General features: G+C 59.3%; 1 protein-coding gene across 4 annotated transcripts in view; it reads right to left on the minus strand.

Moving 5' to 3' along the window:
• Positions 1 to 16624, minus strand: part of HSPG2 (heparan sulfate proteoglycan 2) — a 99806-nt gene that overhangs the window by 40745 nt on the left and 42437 nt on the right. For 2 of the 4 annotated variants that reach the window (XM_042994277.1, XM_042994274.1), the window contains exons 7-34: positions 16174 to 16224; positions 15631 to 15759; positions 15147 to 15401; positions 14950 to 15069; positions 13085 to 13216; positions 12782 to 12926; positions 12537 to 12688; positions 12295 to 12441; positions 9738 to 9901; positions 9260 to 9439; positions 8964 to 9160; positions 8722 to 8869; positions 7932 to 8059; positions 7103 to 7189; positions 6954 to 7012; positions 6731 to 6798; positions 5715 to 5855; positions 5425 to 5601; positions 5092 to 5271; positions 4882 to 5000; positions 4121 to 4232; positions 3826 to 3939; positions 3615 to 3742; positions 3176 to 3262; positions 2679 to 2728; positions 2261 to 2355; positions 1801 to 1941; positions 1202 to 1393 (exon numbers count right to left, since the gene is read on the minus strand). In XM_042994277.1, the coding sequence (XP_042850211.1) occupies positions 1202 to 1393; positions 1801 to 1941; positions 2261 to 2355; positions 2679 to 2728; positions 3176 to 3262; positions 3615 to 3742; positions 3826 to 3939; positions 4121 to 4232; positions 4882 to 5000; positions 5092 to 5271; positions 5425 to 5601; positions 5715 to 5855; positions 6731 to 6798; positions 6954 to 7012; positions 7103 to 7189; positions 7932 to 8059; positions 8722 to 8869; positions 8964 to 9160; positions 9260 to 9439; positions 9738 to 9901; positions 12295 to 12441; positions 12537 to 12688; positions 12782 to 12926; positions 13085 to 13216; positions 14950 to 15069; positions 15147 to 15401; positions 15631 to 15759; positions 16174 to 16224 (3698 nt within the window). The remainder of the gene's footprint in view (positions 1 to 1201; positions 1394 to 1800; positions 1942 to 2260; positions 2356 to 2678; positions 2729 to 3175; positions 3263 to 3614; positions 3743 to 3825; positions 3940 to 4120; positions 4233 to 4881; positions 5001 to 5091; positions 5272 to 5424; positions 5602 to 5714; positions 5856 to 6730; positions 6799 to 6953; positions 7013 to 7102; positions 7190 to 7931; positions 8060 to 8721; positions 8870 to 8963; positions 9161 to 9259; positions 9440 to 9737; positions 9902 to 12294; positions 12442 to 12536; positions 12689 to 12781; positions 12927 to 13084; positions 13217 to 14949; positions 15070 to 15146; positions 15402 to 15630; positions 15760 to 16173; positions 16225 to 16624) is intronic. The other 2 variants (XM_042994276.1, XM_042994275.1) reach the window with 1 other exon arrangement.

Consider the following 16624-nt stretch of genomic DNA (forward strand, 5'->3'; position numbering starts at 1 on the left):
CATTTCCTCGGGCACTGGGCATTTCCCCATGCGGGACTGACGACATCGGAAAACACCACGGCTGTGTCACATCCATTTCACACCACTCAGATCACGGGCCTACCTGGTGAGCCCGGCGCATCCGTGCAAAATACGCCTCCCTCTGTGGGGCGCCGGGAAACGCCAAAAGAGGGAGTAGAGAGAGAAGTCTGAGAACTGCGGGCCAGGGCAGTAGGGAGGAAGACAGGGAAGCCAGGAGTGGAAGAAGTGGAACCCAGAGAAGGGGGAAGGGACCGGAAGGTCAGCCTTGGGAGGAGCCTGGGATACTTGGGTCTGTCCAAGGAAGAAGGACATGGCAGCTTGGGCACTCCCCCTTCTGTGTCCCTGACCTCCCTGAGATCCTGCGTGAGGGGACACATCTGCTCGCTCACTGACCTCAGCCAGCAGGGGACTCCTGTACCAAGACCATCTTTCCTTGGGTGTCATTAGATGGCACTGACTCCTCGAGGAACACGTCTGGGCAGGCTGCCCTGCAGTCCGCCCCTAAGACCCTGCACCCCACACCACCACCATCAGCATGACCATCACCACCCCAGCAAACCATGGCTCATCTCTGACCAGTGTAGGATTCAAGGGAAGCCTCTGACCCGGGGCTGAATGCCAGCACTGCCACCTTCTGGGTGTCATCTCTGTTCCCTCGAAGGAAATGGGGCAGTACTGGCGATTTATGACACATACAAGTGCTTGGAACAGTGCCCAGCACTGCGCGAGCTCCGTAAACGTGACTTACAATCAGAGTTAGTCTCATGCCTGACACCGAGCACAGAGCACCGCACAGATGAGGGAACTCTGAATAAGCAAAGGGATGAAACTGAAACTGTCACATCTGTCCTTGAGTTTCTAGAGCCTCTCCTAGGACCTATTTGTTGCATGAAAGCTGAAAACCACTAACAGGAGAGTGCTTATGTGCCAGGCACGACTTCTCATCCTGCCAGCCAGCCTGGGGCTGAAGTTTATCAAAAGGCAGTCATCTGGGAAATGGCAGAACTGGGCTCAGGCCGAGGCCTATCTGACCCCAAAGGCTGCACGCTTAACCGCTGAGCGGCTGACGCCTGCCCTGAGGCCACCTTGTGTCTGAGCCCCACTGGCCCCAGGGCTCCGCAGGGGCTGGCTCAGAACCGGTGACTAGGGAGGGCCTGCCAGCCGTCCCTGCACATCACACCTTGTCTCCCTGGTACGCCTCCGGAAGCTGCCAGTAGAAGGACTCATGGCCAAGCTGGGCGAAGGTGCCGAAAGAGAGCTGGGCACCCTCAGGCACGGGCTCCACGGTGAAGCCTCCTGTCAGGCGGCTGTTCCGTTGCGGGTTCACCAGGGCAAAGCCTTGGAAGTCCCCAGGGGCAAAGCGGGTGGAGATCTGGCAGCAGAAAGAAGACGGGATGTCAGCTTGGGCGGGGGCTGGGCGAGACGGGGGGGGGGGGGGCAGGGGCAGGCACCTCGGTTGGGGAGGGGTGTGGGAAGGCATTTGGGTGGGTTATGGGGGGTTTCTGAGAGCAGGACTAGGACAGAAGCAGCGGCGGGAGTGGGGGGAGTGGGAAGGACACTTGGGAAAGGAAAGGGGTACTGGGCTCAGTGCTGACACAGGCGATAATGGGGCCACGGGGAGGGTGTTAGGGTAGGGGCGAGGGTTGCTCGCATCTGTGCTTCTATGGGCAATAACCAGGGCACGGGGGTGGGTGTCCTCACAGGCAGAGGGGACGCCGCCGGGCTGGGTTCCTGACTTGCCCCAGTGATGACTCAGAGGGGCTGTGCCCGGGCACTTACCAGGTGGCGGCTGTAGGAGGAGCTGGCACACTGCTGGGTGACACCCATGCAGAAGCAAGGCACGCAGCCGTCGGGGTTGCTGGCGCTCAGGTAGAAGTGGTGGGGCCGGCAGTGACTGCAGGTGAGGCCTTCCACCTGGGCCTGGGAGGACAGATGGAAGGGAGGGTGTGGGGAGACTGTGGGGGGGGGGTCTCTTGTACCTCCAGCAGCCTTTGAGGCCGGCCTCCCAGCCACTTCTGGCAGTCCCGGGGAAGATCCCACAGCCCCCATGCCGAGGCCCGGCTCCCATTGGGTGTTGCCTGATTTCCCACCAGGCTCTGGGCAGCGGGGCAGAGGCGGTCCCTCAGGGGAAGGGTGGTGGGGGCTCGGGGACAGCCCCAAGGGTACAGTGAGAAGGAATGCCAGGCAACAAGTACGGCCGTGATGTCGGGCCTCACAGAGAGCAGGGGTTGGGACTGACCTTGCAATAGCACTGGCCAGCGGCGTCACACTGGCTACCGATGCTGCCCTTGGGGTCACAGCCACAGCCGATCGGCTCTGGCAGTTGGCCGTCTCCTGAGATGGAGGGAAGCCGCAGCTGGAGGCCCAAACCCGCCTCCACGCGCCCTCACTTCCCACCCTCTGGCCATCTCACTCACCACCAAGAGAGGGAGAGAGTGTTAATTTCTGAACACCCACCATATGTAGGCATCATAGGCATTTATACCAGCCCTCTGGAGTGGGTGGGCTTTTTACTATGCCCATTTTACAGATCAAGAAGCTGAGGCTCAGAAAAAGTCACTTGCCGCAAGTCGAAGGAGAACAAAGGCTCTGTCCTAGCTCCACCCCTGGGGGAGACAGGGTAGCCCGACCCCAAAGGCCTCCCCAACCCTACTCACTTTGGCACGGCTGGCCCTGGCTGGGGTTGCCATAGTAACCTGGGGCACACCTAGGGAGAAAGCATTAGAGGAAGGGAGGGCAGAACCACAGAATCCTGGAGAGCCTGCTGTGAGGCCAGGACTGTGCCGGGGGCCCTGTGTCGGACTCAGAGTGGAACCAGACCTCATGGTGTTGGAAGGAATCAGCCTAACTCACCCATTTTACAGACAGGGAAACAGGTGGGACAAGAAGAGCAGGGACATGCCCTAGGCCACAGAGCCAGCGAGTGAGCATCATCAGGCCTTGAACCCAGGACCTTTAGCAAGAACGAGGGGCTTTCTGGGAAGTCACTGGCCTGGCTGGGGTAGGGGGTGCTGGCAGTTGGAGGTGAACTGCAGGCCTAGATCACACAGGAAGGAGAGCTGGTGGTCTCCTGGGGGCCTGTGTGAGGGGACAGCGGGAGGCTTCTGGGGCAGCCCTCCTGCACCGTCCCCCTCCTGCCCACCACCCGCCTCACCTCTCACAGTGACGCCCGCTGTGGCCTGGGGAGCACGCATCACAGGTGGGGTGGCCGTCCGTGTCCAGAAAGCAAGTATGGGTAGCCCTGACGGTGTGGGGAGCAAACAGTTAGGTCAGCAGCCCTTCCTTGAGGACCAGGGCAGCAGGGAGAGGAAGAGTGGGTGTGTGAACCATGTGCCAGGCACCACGCTAAGGGTTCTCAGCCACCTCTCACACGAGTGGTCAAGGTGGGGTGTATCGTTGTCTTATCCCCATCTCACAGACAGGGAAGCTGAGGCCCAGAGAGGGAAACGTAGCTTATACAAAGTGACACACTGAGGAAGCGGCAAGGCCAGGATCTAACCGCTGCCTCTCAGGAGGGCCCGGGAGGAAGAGAGTCCGGAAGGGGGCAATGGACATTTCAGGAAAGGGCAGGTACAGGCAGGAAATGGACGCACTGGCCACCAGCGGGGGCTCCATAGCATGGGCACGGCTGGCAGTCCTGTGACGTCCCCCGCTGGGCGTCCCCATAGTATCCTGGTTGGCACCGCTCGCACTGAGGGCCCTCCGTGTGGTGTTGGCAGCCCTGGAGAGGCAAAGCGTGGGCTGAGGCTGAGCCCCTGGAGGCCGCAGACCCCTGGGGTAGGTAGGAAGGAGGGCGGGACTCACCTGGCAGGCACCTGTTTCGGGCTCACAGATCTCCGAGTGGCCGTGGCAGCTGCAACGTTCACAGGTGCCCAGGTAGAGTCCGCTGGGCATGCGTGTGTAGCCCGTGTCACAGTCCTAGGGGCAAGAAGACGGGAGTAGGAGGGGAGTCCTCGGCACCACCCATTCAGGGCAGCGCCTACTGAGTGGTGGTGGGGCTGGGCGGGGGGGGGGGGGGGGCCTGGGGAGGAAGGGAGAGCTAAAGGAGGAGGAGCCAGGAAGCACCAAGGAGGACAAGGAGGTGGAGCCTGGCACTCACCTGGCAGGATGGGCCACGGTACCCGGGTGGGCAGGTACACTGTTCTACTTCCAGCGCGGGGTCCTGGCCGGTGTCCTCAGGCACAGCCACGTCCATGCTGATACCAGAGACCCTGGAAATGACAAGACCCGCTATAAATGAGCACACATTCTGTGCCAGGCATGCCCGGAGTCCCGAGTGGGATCATGTCGATTACAACCCTCCCAACAGCCCTGCTGCTGATGTTGTTGGGGCCCCGTCTGGATCCCCAGCTGGGTGTCCGCCCCCCAGCTGGTGCAAGAGCTGTGGCGGATGGCTTCTACCTGCAACCTTCTCCAGAGAATGAGCCTTCCTTTCCTGGATCGAACATACCACCCTGCTCCCCCAGGGTGACCAATGACAGATGGACCTAGGTTACAAAAGCCCCTTTGCCTCAAAGCAGAATGGCTCTGCAGAGCTCCCGGCAGGGTGAGGCTGAGGCTAGTTTTCATCTGAAACCACTTTCTGGCCTGGCCACTTCCTTTCCTTCGTCTGTCTGCCCTCCCCTTTGCCTCCCTCCCAGGTTTTCACTGTGAATCGTGAATCTCCAATCTCCATCTCAGGTTTGGCTTCTAAGGAATCCAACCTGAGAACAAGCCCCATGAGAGAGTCGCTGTTATAATTTCCATTTTATGGAAACTGATGCACAAAATGCACAGATGGGGAAACTGAGGCACAAAAGGCCACCCAGCCTGTATGTGGTAGAGCTGGCCCCTCTGTCCTCCAGCCCTGGCCCCACACACCTGCTCTCAGCTGGCCGCTGGCTGAAGGACGCCTGGATCAGGAGGGTGTCGATGCCCGCCAGGGCCATCAGCAGGTGTTCCCGTGTGGCCGGCTGCCCATCAGGCCGTTGCCATGCTTGCTGCCAAGGAAAGGACACGTGTGCTGCAAGCCCTGACATCTCAGGGTATCGACGCCCCTCCCCACGCAAGGCTTCAGGGAGTGCTGCTCACCTCCCGGAAGGGCACCGTGAAGGTGCTGGGCTGGCCGGGGCTGGGCTGCTGGGAAGTGTGATGCTCTAAGACGATGCCATTGCCCTGCAATACAACCATCGGCTGCCCGTGCAGAGGTGTGGAGCCAGGCTGGGGCCGCTGGGTCACCGTGAAGCGCAGCTCTCCCCCATAGGAGGTCACCTGGGACACAAGGGGGACAGGTGCTCAGCCGAGGCCCCACAGTCCTGACATGCCACTGCTCCAGCCGCGTCTCCCACCTTTCCTCCAAGGGCACCAGGACATTCTTGCTTCCAAGCCTGGAATTCCTTTTCTCTTCCTCCCCCCGCTGCCCACCTTGTCCCCGCGAAAGCGTGAGGGGAGGCTCCAGAAGTAGGGTCCGGAGAGGAGGTTGTGGAAGGAGGAGAAGACCAGTTCTCCGGATGTGGGTGATGAGATGCCCTCGCTGGTGGTGTGGGTGCCTGCGGCGTTGGTCAGGCTGAACTGAGTGGGCTCCTCGGAAGCCCCACGCACCTGGGAGGGGGAGAAGAGGCCGGAACGGGGGCTGAGGTCTGGGACCGGCACATGGCCCACCCTGGACTCAGCGGACCCACTGGTCTCCCTGCCCAGCCACCCTGCGTAGGTACCTGGGCGCGGCTCCAGGAGGAGCTGGTGCACTGGCGACTGACGCCCATGCAGAAGCACTTGAGGCAGCCGTCAGGGTTGCGGGCACTCAGGTGGAAAGAGCCGGCGACACACTCATTGCACAGACGCCCCACCACGTTGTTCTGCAGGCACAGAGCTGGGAGCTGCAGGATGGCCCACGGGAGGGGCTGCCTGGAGCTTCCAGCCTAATCTGCCCACATTCTAAAGGGGACCCGAGGCCGGCAGAGCCATGGAAAGAGCACAGGTAAGCAGGGTTGCCACCATGTGAACCATGATTCTCAATTAATGGGAGCGTATGCAACCAATCTTTTTTCCCTTTTCTTTTTGGGTGCTAGGGGGCTCACAAATACATTTAGGTTTGAAATATAGCAACTTGGTTAAAACTGTCACTGCTGCTCTTTATGGAGTGTTTCATGCACTGTGCTAGTTCCTGTGCAACCATCATCTCATTTAATCCTTCTAAGTACTTTGAGAAGTATGTGATACCTCCATGCTTCACACGAGGAAACGGAGGTTCAGAAACGGGAAATGATTTACGCAAGGTCACTCAGCTTGCTAATCTCCTCTGGGACTTAAGACCAGGAGTGCTTAACTCCAAAGTTTGTCCAGTTCTTCTTTCCACTGCTACTCGATTCTCCCGGTCTTAATGCAAATAATGTCCCTCCTCTGAGCCTCCATTTGCTCATCTGCAAATTGGGGATGCTAATACCCCTATCGTCATGTCAGTGTGAGAATGCAAAAACAAACACAGATACAACAGTCGCATGAAGAAGGACTGGCAAAGGATCCGGGACTTGAACCCAGGTTACCCGACTCTCCAGCCAAGGCTCCTTCCCGATGCCAGGCCACCTCTCACGAGGGGAAGACTTGTCAGCGAGGCCCATCAGCCTCTGGCTAGGCCACCTCCCAGCAGCCAAGGGGCTGTGGGGGCCACCCCCCCTCCCAGCTGGGTGCCCGCCGGAGTCCCCTGGGGTGGGGGAGGGGAGGGCACGCGTACCTTACAGCGGCAGGCCTCCCCAGAGCTCCCCACGCTGCCTCGCTCGTCACAGCGCACGATCTCCTGGTCTGGAAGCACAAAGTGGGTGTTGGCAAGGCGGGTGGGAATGGGATGGACCCAGTCTGGCCAGGCAGGTGGCAGGGTGGGATGCCTCCCCAGGGATCGTGGGGTTTGGGCTGGTGGGCAGCCTGGGGGAGTGCCAGGGGATGGCCGTGATACTCACTGGTGGGCCTGCACTTCCCGCCTGGCTGGATGGGGTTGCCCTCATATCCAGGGGCACAGCTGGTGGAGGGAGGGAGGGTCCTCAGTGGCACTTCTATGTTCCCACCCCGTACAGCCTGCTCCCCCTGGTCCCGGTCGGCTCTCCCTCACCTCTCACAGCGGCGGCCCGTGTAGCCTGGGGCACACGCATCACATGTGGCTTGGCCATCCGTGTCCAGGAAGCAGGTGTCTGAGAACCTGTGGGTATCCGGCGGCAGGACATGGGGCAGGGCTGCAACAATGGGCTGGGGTTGACACTCCCACCCCAAGAAATGATTGCTGCCCACATGGCACAGTATGCCATGAGACGTGAGGTCGTCTCCCTGCCCACCATTTCCCTGCCCGTTTGTTTAATTTTTTTCTTTTTTTTTTCTTTTTTTTTTTTTTTTTTTAGCGTTTATGTATTTTTGAGAGACAGAGAAACAGAGCACCAGCAGGGGAGGAGCAGAGAGAGGGGGAGACACAGAACCCAAAGCAGGCTCCAGGCTCCGAGCTGTCAGCACAGAACCCGATGCGGGGCTTGAACCCATGAACCTTGAGATCATGACCTGAGCGGAAGTCAGCCGCTTAGCTGACGAAGCCACCCAGGCGCCCCTAGATTTCTAAAAATTTTTTATTTTTACGTCATCTCTACACCTAACACGGGGCTTGAACGTACAACCCTCGGATCAAGACTCACATGCTCTACCGACTGAGCCACCTAGGTGCCCTGTCCACCTATTCTCGATCTGCAGCCTCATAGCGATACTAGAAAGACAGATGGGCCCGTAACATAGGGAAGGAAGCTGAGGCCCAGAGAGGTCAAGGGGCATGGAAGAAGTCAGTGACGAGGTGAGGATTTGAACCCGGGTATCCCACCTCCCCGCCCAGAATATGCCCCTAGCCTGCTGTACCGCCCACTCCCCCCACCATATCTGCCCCACCCTGAGCTGGGTCTGACCTGCGGGAGGCGTCAATGTATGGGCAAGGGCAGGGTCGGCAGGCAGTGGCTGTGGCCTTTGTGGCGTCCCCGAAGAAACCAGCCTTGCACTTGTCGCACTGTGGCCCCTCTGTGTTGTGCTGGCAATTCTGGGAGGAAGGGGAAGTGGTTCAGGTTCTACAGAGCAGTCCCTCTGCCCCACCCTGGATTCTGAGGGTCGCCCTTTGAGGCTGGCCTAGCCTCCTCCATCGTGCTGGAGCATCCAGCATGCATCCTCATGGGGAATTCATCACTTCACACGGGCAGCCTGTTCCATAGAAGGTTCTAAACGCCTGCTTTATACTGACCTAAATCCACCTCCCTCTTCTAATCTGCACCCACTGGCTATTTCAACCCTCTGGAATCGGTTTCTTCTATCTTGCGGACCTCCTGAGGTATCTGAAGATGGTAGCTTGAGCCTTCTCTTCGGTCAGCTCCAAAATCCCAGCCCCCTCCACTATTCCTTAGGAATGCATATGATTTCCAGGCTTCTTCCCCTTAGGGCTGCCCTGCTAAGGATGATCTTTAACACAGTACTCTCCAGGAATGCTCTGAGCAGGGTGGAAGAGAGTAGGACTTTCGCCTCCCTTATCTGGACATTTTATCTCTGTTAATGCAACCAGAGGTCACGATAGTTTAGCTAGCAGCCAGGACAGCCATTCTAGAGGCTCATGCTAAGCTTATGGGCCCAAAAAGGCTTCAGCTTGGGCCTCCCACCTATCTATGCTCCCGGGCCCTAGCCAGCGTCCGAGTGTCAACTGGCCCCACTCACCAGGCAGTGGCCATACACAGGGTCACAAGAGCTGGCATGCCCGTTGCAGTTGCAGCCAGAGCAGGTGCCCAGGTAGGGCCCACCAGGCACCCGGGTGAAATGGGCATCACAGCTCTCGCAGGATAAGCCAGAGTAGCCAATGGGGCATCTGTGGGGACAGGACCAAGAGAGTGGTCACAGGAACCGTGAGGGCCCTGCCGTTTCCCCCCTATCCTGGCTGGGGACTCTGCCAGCTCAGGCACCTGCACTCCTCCACGCTGTGGGCCCGGCCGTGGCTGGTGGCGTGGCTGACGGTGGTATCCATGGCAATGTCACTCAGTCCCACGCTGGCCATCTTGGCATTGTACACTGTCTGGATGAGCACAGCCTCCAGGCTCTGCAGCACCTGCAACATCTCGGCCCGCTGCACTGGCCGGCCAGACTCATGGACCCAGTGCTCCTAGATACGAACAGAGGTGCGTGGGGGGCATCACGCATTAGCACCTGCCCAGCCCGCGGCCCCTTCACGCCCAGCCCCGAGAGCTCGGGCACCACCTACCTCCGAGAACTGAACCTGGCGCTGGTTCAGCGTGCCAGGCTGGGTGGGCACGTGCCCTCGGGAGAGGAGGCGATATCCGGCTCCCACGAGGACCACGTCTGGCCGCTGCACTGGCTCCAGCATGCCTCGGGCCAGCTCGTAGTGCACCTTGTAGCGCAGGGAGCCACCGTAGGAGTCCACCTGGCCGATACAGGGCCGGTCAGGGCAGGGAAGGGGGCACGCCTGATGCCTGCTGCGTGTCCAGTCACCCCTTCCTCCGCCCCTCCGTGTCTAGTGCTCGCCGTATGCCTGGCACAGAGCTGGGCACAGGGAGGCAGAGCTGGGTGGGGCTCGGCTCTGCCTTTGGGATGCTCGGTCTCCAGAGCTGAGTCTGTCCTGCTGCCCACCGGCTTCAGAGGGAGCGGAGCCCAGGCAGGTTGTGGGCCTGTGAGGGGGGCTTGGCCCTTTCCCCATCCGGAGCAGCAGGCCGGTCCCTCACCTTGTTGCCCAGGAACTGCTCGGGCAGAGCCCAGAAAGAGTCATGCACCAGGAAGCGTCGGGACAGGTCGACCAGCTGGAACTCCTGCACAGCGGGGTCGATCTGCAGCTGGGTGGAGGAGAGGGGCGGCATGCCGGGCTGTGCGGGCATTGTTACGTTCACGCCTGCGGGCGGCAAGAGGGAGGGCTGAGGGCTGTAGCACATGCCTGCCAGCGATACCCACCCTGAAAGGCAGTTAGCCAGAAAGACGGGAAGGTTCTGGGAGAAAGCTGATTTAAAGAGAACTTCGGTCGCTTTCGCCAGGTTAAAAATGTTTTTCTCTTCCCTACAGTTTTGGAGCAGTGCTTCCTAAAGCATGCCCTGGGGAAAGTCAATGCTGAAGAATGACAGCTGGGAACCACAGGGTCAGAAAAAGGTCAAGGGAATGAATTCTTTGTAGCAGGACTTCTCAGAGCCTTTGGTTTTGAGGACAGATCCGTGGACTGTCAGCGTTGGAACGGCCCTCAGGGGGCAGTAGAGAGTTACCCGGGGCTGAAGAACAGATGCCAAGTCCTGGTTCAACCACCCTCCCCAGATGTAGGAGTTTGAAAAAAGGCCTCAGTTTCCTTATGTGTAAAATGGACATAATACTGGTTTGCTTCATAAGGTTATTAGGAAGAGAAACTGAGCAAATTGATATGAAATGCTTATAAAACAGAGTGTGGCACAAAAGAAGTTCTCAAAAACAATTAGCTGTTGTTATTGTTACTATTATGATGGGTCATCTAGTCCAATTGCCCCCCTGCCCCCCCCCCACACACACACGTGCGATTTCTCTCTACAGCATCCTTCCAGACCTCTAGTGCAGCACTAACTATCCAAGAGAAATTTTTGTGAGGACAGAAATGTTCTACACTTGTATTCTCCAACATGGTACATTGTGGGCACTTGAAATGTGGCGAGTGTGGCCGAGAAAGTGAATTAATTAATTTTAATTTAAAGAGCCACATGTTGTTAGTGACTACCACATTGAGCAGCTCTAATGGATGGGGGGCTCATTACCTCCACAGGCAGTCCCTCCCAACCCTGGACAGTTCTGACTCTTAGAAATCCCTTCCTTGTGGGGCGCCTGGGTGACGCAGTCGGTCAGGCGTCCAACTTCGGCTCAGGTCATGATCTCATGGTCCGTGAGTTCGAGCCCCGCGATGGCTCTGTGCTGACAGCTCGGGGCCTGGAGCCTGCTTCGGATTCTGGGTCTCCCTCTCTCTCTGCCCCTCCCCCACCCATGCTCTGTCTCTCTCTCTCTCTATCAGACAATGAATAAACGTTAAAAAAAAAATTAAAAAAAAAGAAAAGAAATTCCTTCCTTGTGCTAACTCTACATCTGTCTGGAAGTAGCTTCTCCCTTCGATCATAAATGAAATCCCTGTACCCACGGATGAATCCAGACCCTCACCTGCAGAATGACCATACATAACCCTCAAGACCAGACCACATTTCCCCCTGGCCTGCTTTCCTCTCTCCCTTCCAGGGATGTTTTCAGAGCTCCTGCCCTCTAGTCACCATCCACGCACAGGCCAACCTGCTCACGCTGGAATCCCTGCCCACCCTGACCATTCTGATTCCAGTCAGACAGGCCTGGGTTCCGGTTCTCCTCTAAACAGCTGTGTGTAACCCTAGGGAGGTCCCACCGTCTCTCAGAGGACCTCAGGGTCGTCATCTTAGGAGAGTAAGAACAGCTCTGACCACGCAAGGGCTAGTGGCTGTCCAATGACTGTCAAGCCACAGCACTGACCGAGTGCTTACTAGGTGGGCATCTAAGCCCCTCGTTGCATTTAATCCTTTGTGATTAATGATATGGGAGGCAGCCTGATGTCAGGCGGTAAATGAGGGCTGGGACTTGAACCCAGGTCCTTGTGATTTCTGGGCCCGGGCCATTCTGCCAGAGAGAACACAGGCCAACTGCGTTCCTGCCTTTATGTTTGGGAAAACAGGCCTAGAGAAGCCAACAGTCACACAGACAGTAATTGGGGCAGCTGGAGGTCAGCCCCAGGCTAAGAAGATGCCAAAGCCTGGTTCTTCGGCTCTGGGGACACCGGCACCTCTCAGTCTCTCAGGGTGAGGATGACGAGGATAGTGACGATGACACCAGGGCACATGGATGGGGCACTGACCATGGATGAGCATGGCTTGTCTGTATCAACCCGTTAAGTCCTTACAGCAACGCGGTGTAGATAGTCCTTATTTTATCCCCGTTTCGTAGATGAGAACATTGAGACACGAGACAGCAACTTGACCACGGGCACACAGCTCGTAAGGGAGTATCAGAATTTAAACAAGGAATCTGGCCCCAGAGCCCATCCTCTTCATAACCCAGAGCGGGCAGACGTCAAGTGTGGGTGTGGCTTTTCCTAAAACGTTTGTTTTCCCTCAAGTGCTGTTCTTACAGGCCTCAGCCTTTCTTCAGAGACCCTGCGCCCCTCCGTGAACCCGGCCCCATCTGCCCGCACGTGCTGTGCTCCCATATCCGCCCCTCTTGCCTCCCGCCCCAAGCCCACCACAGCGCCCGCCAACGCACCCTTGAAGTCATTGGGCTGGTCAAAGCGGAGCCGGATCTGGTCTCGGAAGCGGCGGCTGCTCTGGCAAATGCTGGTGACCCCAAAGCAGAAGCAGGGCAGGCAGGAGGCGCTGGGCTCCAGGTAGAAGTGCCCGTCGGGGCAGGGCCCTGCCGGGCGGCATGGGAATGGGCTGCGGCTGGTCACCAGCAAGCAGCCCTGGCCCCACCAGCACCCCCAGGGCCCGTGTGCCCGCTGGCCGTACCTCGCTTTGGAATGAGCTCCAGGACCCCGTCGGGAATGCCGAACACCATGCCCCGGGCATTCATGGCCTCACAGGTATAGGCGCCCTGGTCTGCCTCCTTCACATCACGGATGGTCAGTGTGCCACGGCCTCCTTCGCTGGTCACTGTCACCCTGGAGGGCCCCGAGACAGAGGTGGGGTCAGGCCGGGGCCACTGGCCCAGCGCCCCCCACATCTCCAGCGCCTGCCCGGGCTCAGAGGCATACCTGGGATGAGAGGGGATGTGGCCCCAGTTAAGCCTCCAGTTGATGATGGGGGTGGGGACGCCAATGGCCACACAGGTGAAGGTCACTGTCTGGCCCCGGGAAGCCTGGATGGACTCCTGGGGAGGGGTCACCACCTGTGGGGGCACTGGGGAGACCAGAGCAGGAGTGAGGGGTAATGAAGGGCACAGGGAGGAGGAGTGGGGGAGGAGAGAAGGGCTGAGACTGTGGACGGCGGGCGCTGGGGCCGTTGGTTCACCAACAACCCCCGCCCCCCCACGGCTCCACCCCCCTTCCCCTGCTCACTGCAGCCAAATTCATCACTGCGGTCAGGACAGTCACTCTCCTCATCACAGTGGAAGCTGGCTGGGATGCACGTGTTTGTGGAGACACAGCGGAACTGCGTGGGCCCGCACACATCCTCGGGGCGCTTGGCAGCTAGGGGACAGAGCCAGGGGGTGTGGGCAGCAGGCCCCGCCCTCAGGGGGGGACCACTCCCACTCCCTACCTGCCCACCTTCCCTGGTGTCCCCAGGGTCACTCCCTCATCTCATCCTCGTGACACACAGCTGCCCTGACGCTGCCCACCGTCACTAGTCGGCCATCAAATGGCTCATCACGGTTCCCTGTCCTCACCACTCACTCCACCTGCATTCCCCAAAACAGAGACATACCTGGCACGTTGGAGTCATTCAGCAACTCCCACATCCAGCCACCCTCACAAGCACAAGACCTCTGTCAAAGGCACAGGCAAAGTGGCCGGATCCCCAGACACCAGGTGAGACCTGGTGCAGTTCTATCAGAAAGGCCTGGCAAGGGACCCTGCCACAGCCCGAACCTCACTGCTCTGTCCCCTCTGATTGGCCCTGGGTGGCCCCTGACCTGAGGCGGCCACCTGTGGACTGGCCAGAGGCCTGAAGTCGGCCTGGCACCAGGACTGGGCCCGAGGCATCTGTAGTAGGGGGGGACTGACACTCTTCCTCAGGGAGACTGACCTTAAGATAGACACACGGACGGGGACAGAGAAGGCAGAGTGGCGTAGGAGAGGAGGCCACACATCTGCAGAGAAGGAAGTGAGAGAAGGCCAGGAGGCAGCTATCTACCGACCACCTTGGGGTTTCTGTCCCAACGCTCTCTGAGCCCCCAAGGCCACTTAGCTTTCACGTTCTCTGTTCGGGGCTCTGACAATCAGGACTTGGGTCTCCTGGGACTTTTCCCCAGGTGAGAAGTGCTTTTCAACTAAAGCCCTCAATTACTTCTCTTTCCCAAGGGGCTGTCTCGTCAGACAAGCTTCGAGCCACAGGAAGGACATCCTAACAAGTGGCCTGCTGCCGCTTCTTTCCAGCGCGGACTGTGGGGCAGGGAAGGTAGAGGGGAAGGCGAGGAGCTACCAGTGGACAGGACCGTAGGAATGTCCACATGTGATCCGGGATCACAGAGAAATGGTTTGAAGATTATCGTCAATCTCAGACTAACAATCTCCAGCAGGACAGGACGCTCAGATGCTACCCGATAGGCTGCTTGTCTCTCCAGCCTCACCCATCAGCTGTTATAATGTCCTTAACATTGACTAGGTGGATGGACGTCAGCTGGGTGGATAGTTGGGTGTCCGACAGTTGGTTGGACGGATGGATAAGAGAAAGGAAGGATGTTGGGTCGATGGGCGGACAGGTGGATGAAGAGCTATGAGAACAGACAGCCGATGGGACAGACAGTTGGGGGAATGGATGGATGGACCAATGAACGATGGATGGATGGCTGAATGGGGAGATGACAGAGAGCTGGGCAGATGGATGTCCAAAAAACTCAGAACTAGCTCTATGTGAAGAACCCCTATACTTGTCCGGGAAAGGCTTTGACTCCCTCACCTGCCAAGAGTCCGATCATCAGGGGACATTGGGGTATGAAGCCCTCTCAGCCACTTGTCTGACCTATACCCAAGCATAAATAACCAAGAGAAGATTAATGGTACTGAACTAAAGAAAAGAAACAAGGAGCCATCAGCCACAGGCAGTCTGGCCACAGTGATTCCCTACCAAGTTCAGCTCAGAGCCGAGACCCCTCACTGCTGGGATCAGAGAGAGAAAAACCCTCCAGTCTGTCCCCAGGGCCTTCACACTCAGCCAGAGAGAGCAGGGGGAATAGGGCCCGGATGGACCCCAGGACACTCACGACAGTTGGCCTCATCGGTGCGGTCCTCACAGTCAAAGTCGCCGTCACAGTGCCACAGCTTCAGGGCGCAGTGCCCGTTCCCACAGGCGAACTCATTGGGCTCGCATGGCGGGGGGGGACCTGGGGGACCAAGCCGGGTTCAGCCAGCGGCCCTGCCCCCCCGCCAGCCCCCCGACTCCCACACCCTGGGTCCTCACCGCAGTTCAGCTCATCGCTGCCGTTCTTGCAGTCCTCCTGCCCGTCGCAGATGTAGTCCTTGGGGACGCACTGCCCGTCGTGGCACATGGCCTCGTGGGGCCCGCAGGGCACAGGCCTGGCTATCCCGGGGAGCAGAGGCTGCGGAGCGGGGGTGCCCGGCAGCTGCTGAATGGTGGTTGCCTCCAGCCAGGGCACCGGCGGTGGGGTCTCCACCAGAGTGGGGGACACGGAGCTGACCTCTGGGACCGCCTCCTCTGTGGACAGAGCCCTCCTGGTGTTGGCACAGTCCTCGGCCCCGGCCCCCACACTGCCCAGGCCCTCCCTGTACCTCCCTGCCACACACGGTGCCCCCACCCTGTCCTCCCGCCCACCTCCCTCAGAGCCCCCTCCCGCACCAAACCCTCACGGTTGACACAGAGGCCCAGGGGTACCCCGGCCCTGCCCGGTGTCTCAGGCCACTTGTGGCCCCGGCCGGCCCCTCACCGCAATTGAGCTCGTCAGACATGTCCCTGCAGTCGGGCCTCCGGTCACAGCGATACTCCAGAGCCACACACTCGTTGTGGCTGTGGCAGGCGAACTCGGCCTCGGTGCAGACTCTTGAGAACTGGGGCACTGTGGGGGTTGGAGGGCGTCAGAGGGGCAGGGTGGGAAGGGGGGCGGGAGGTGTCGTGGGCAGCACAGGCACCGCGTGGCTGGCAGGGGGCTTCAGCGCCCTGTGTCCGGCAGACTCGAGTGAGGCAGAGGGCACACGGTGGACACGTCACGGCACACGTGGGACAGGGGACAGGTGGCGGTGGCCTCAGCCATCCCTTCCATAAACCCCACACACGGTCAGCAAGCCACACGCATGCAACCACCACATCACACACGTGCAGGCCACAGCCTGGCCCAGTAAGGACGGAGGGGAAGGGGAGAGAGGGCGGCTTGTGGGCCACGCCCAGCCATCTCGCCCTCATCCTTCCTTTCCCTCCGTCCATGAACTTCTCCAGGTACCTGGCCGGGCCCAGGTCTGGCTTACACTCTCACCTGGTGTCACTGCGGCCGCCACGGCGGCCGGAGGGGGCGGGGGTGTCTGTGCTGGAAAGGAAGGTGTGATCAGCATCGTCCTGTCTGGGACCTGGGAGCCGTGGGCTGCAGGGCCGAGCCAGGCCCATCCCACCATCCCTAACCAGGAAGGCCCACTGAAAAGTGGGGAGGACAGGGCTGGGCCCCCAGCCATCTTCCGGTCTGGGCCCGGGGAAGAGCAAACTTGATCTCTGGGTGCGTTCTTTGGGGATTTATGTGCCGAATGACAGAGGTGATGGCTACACTGTCTTCTTCTGATCTGGCTACGCCATGACAGGGAAAGCGCTTGTTCAGCTCTGGGTCTCCTGACTCAGGGATGGTGACGGCTCTGAGAAATGGAGCCTGTGGGGGAATGAATGGGGCCTGCCTGGCTTGGAGAAGCCAAGACTCAGGGAGTCAAAGTAGGAGCCTG

Source organism: Panthera tigris, chromosome C1 (assembly GCF_018350195.1).
Source record: "Panthera tigris isolate Pti1 chromosome C1, P.tigris_Pti1_mat1.1, whole genome shotgun sequence".
NCBI classification, from domain to species: domain Eukaryota; kingdom Metazoa; phylum Chordata; class Mammalia; order Carnivora; family Felidae; genus Panthera; species Panthera tigris.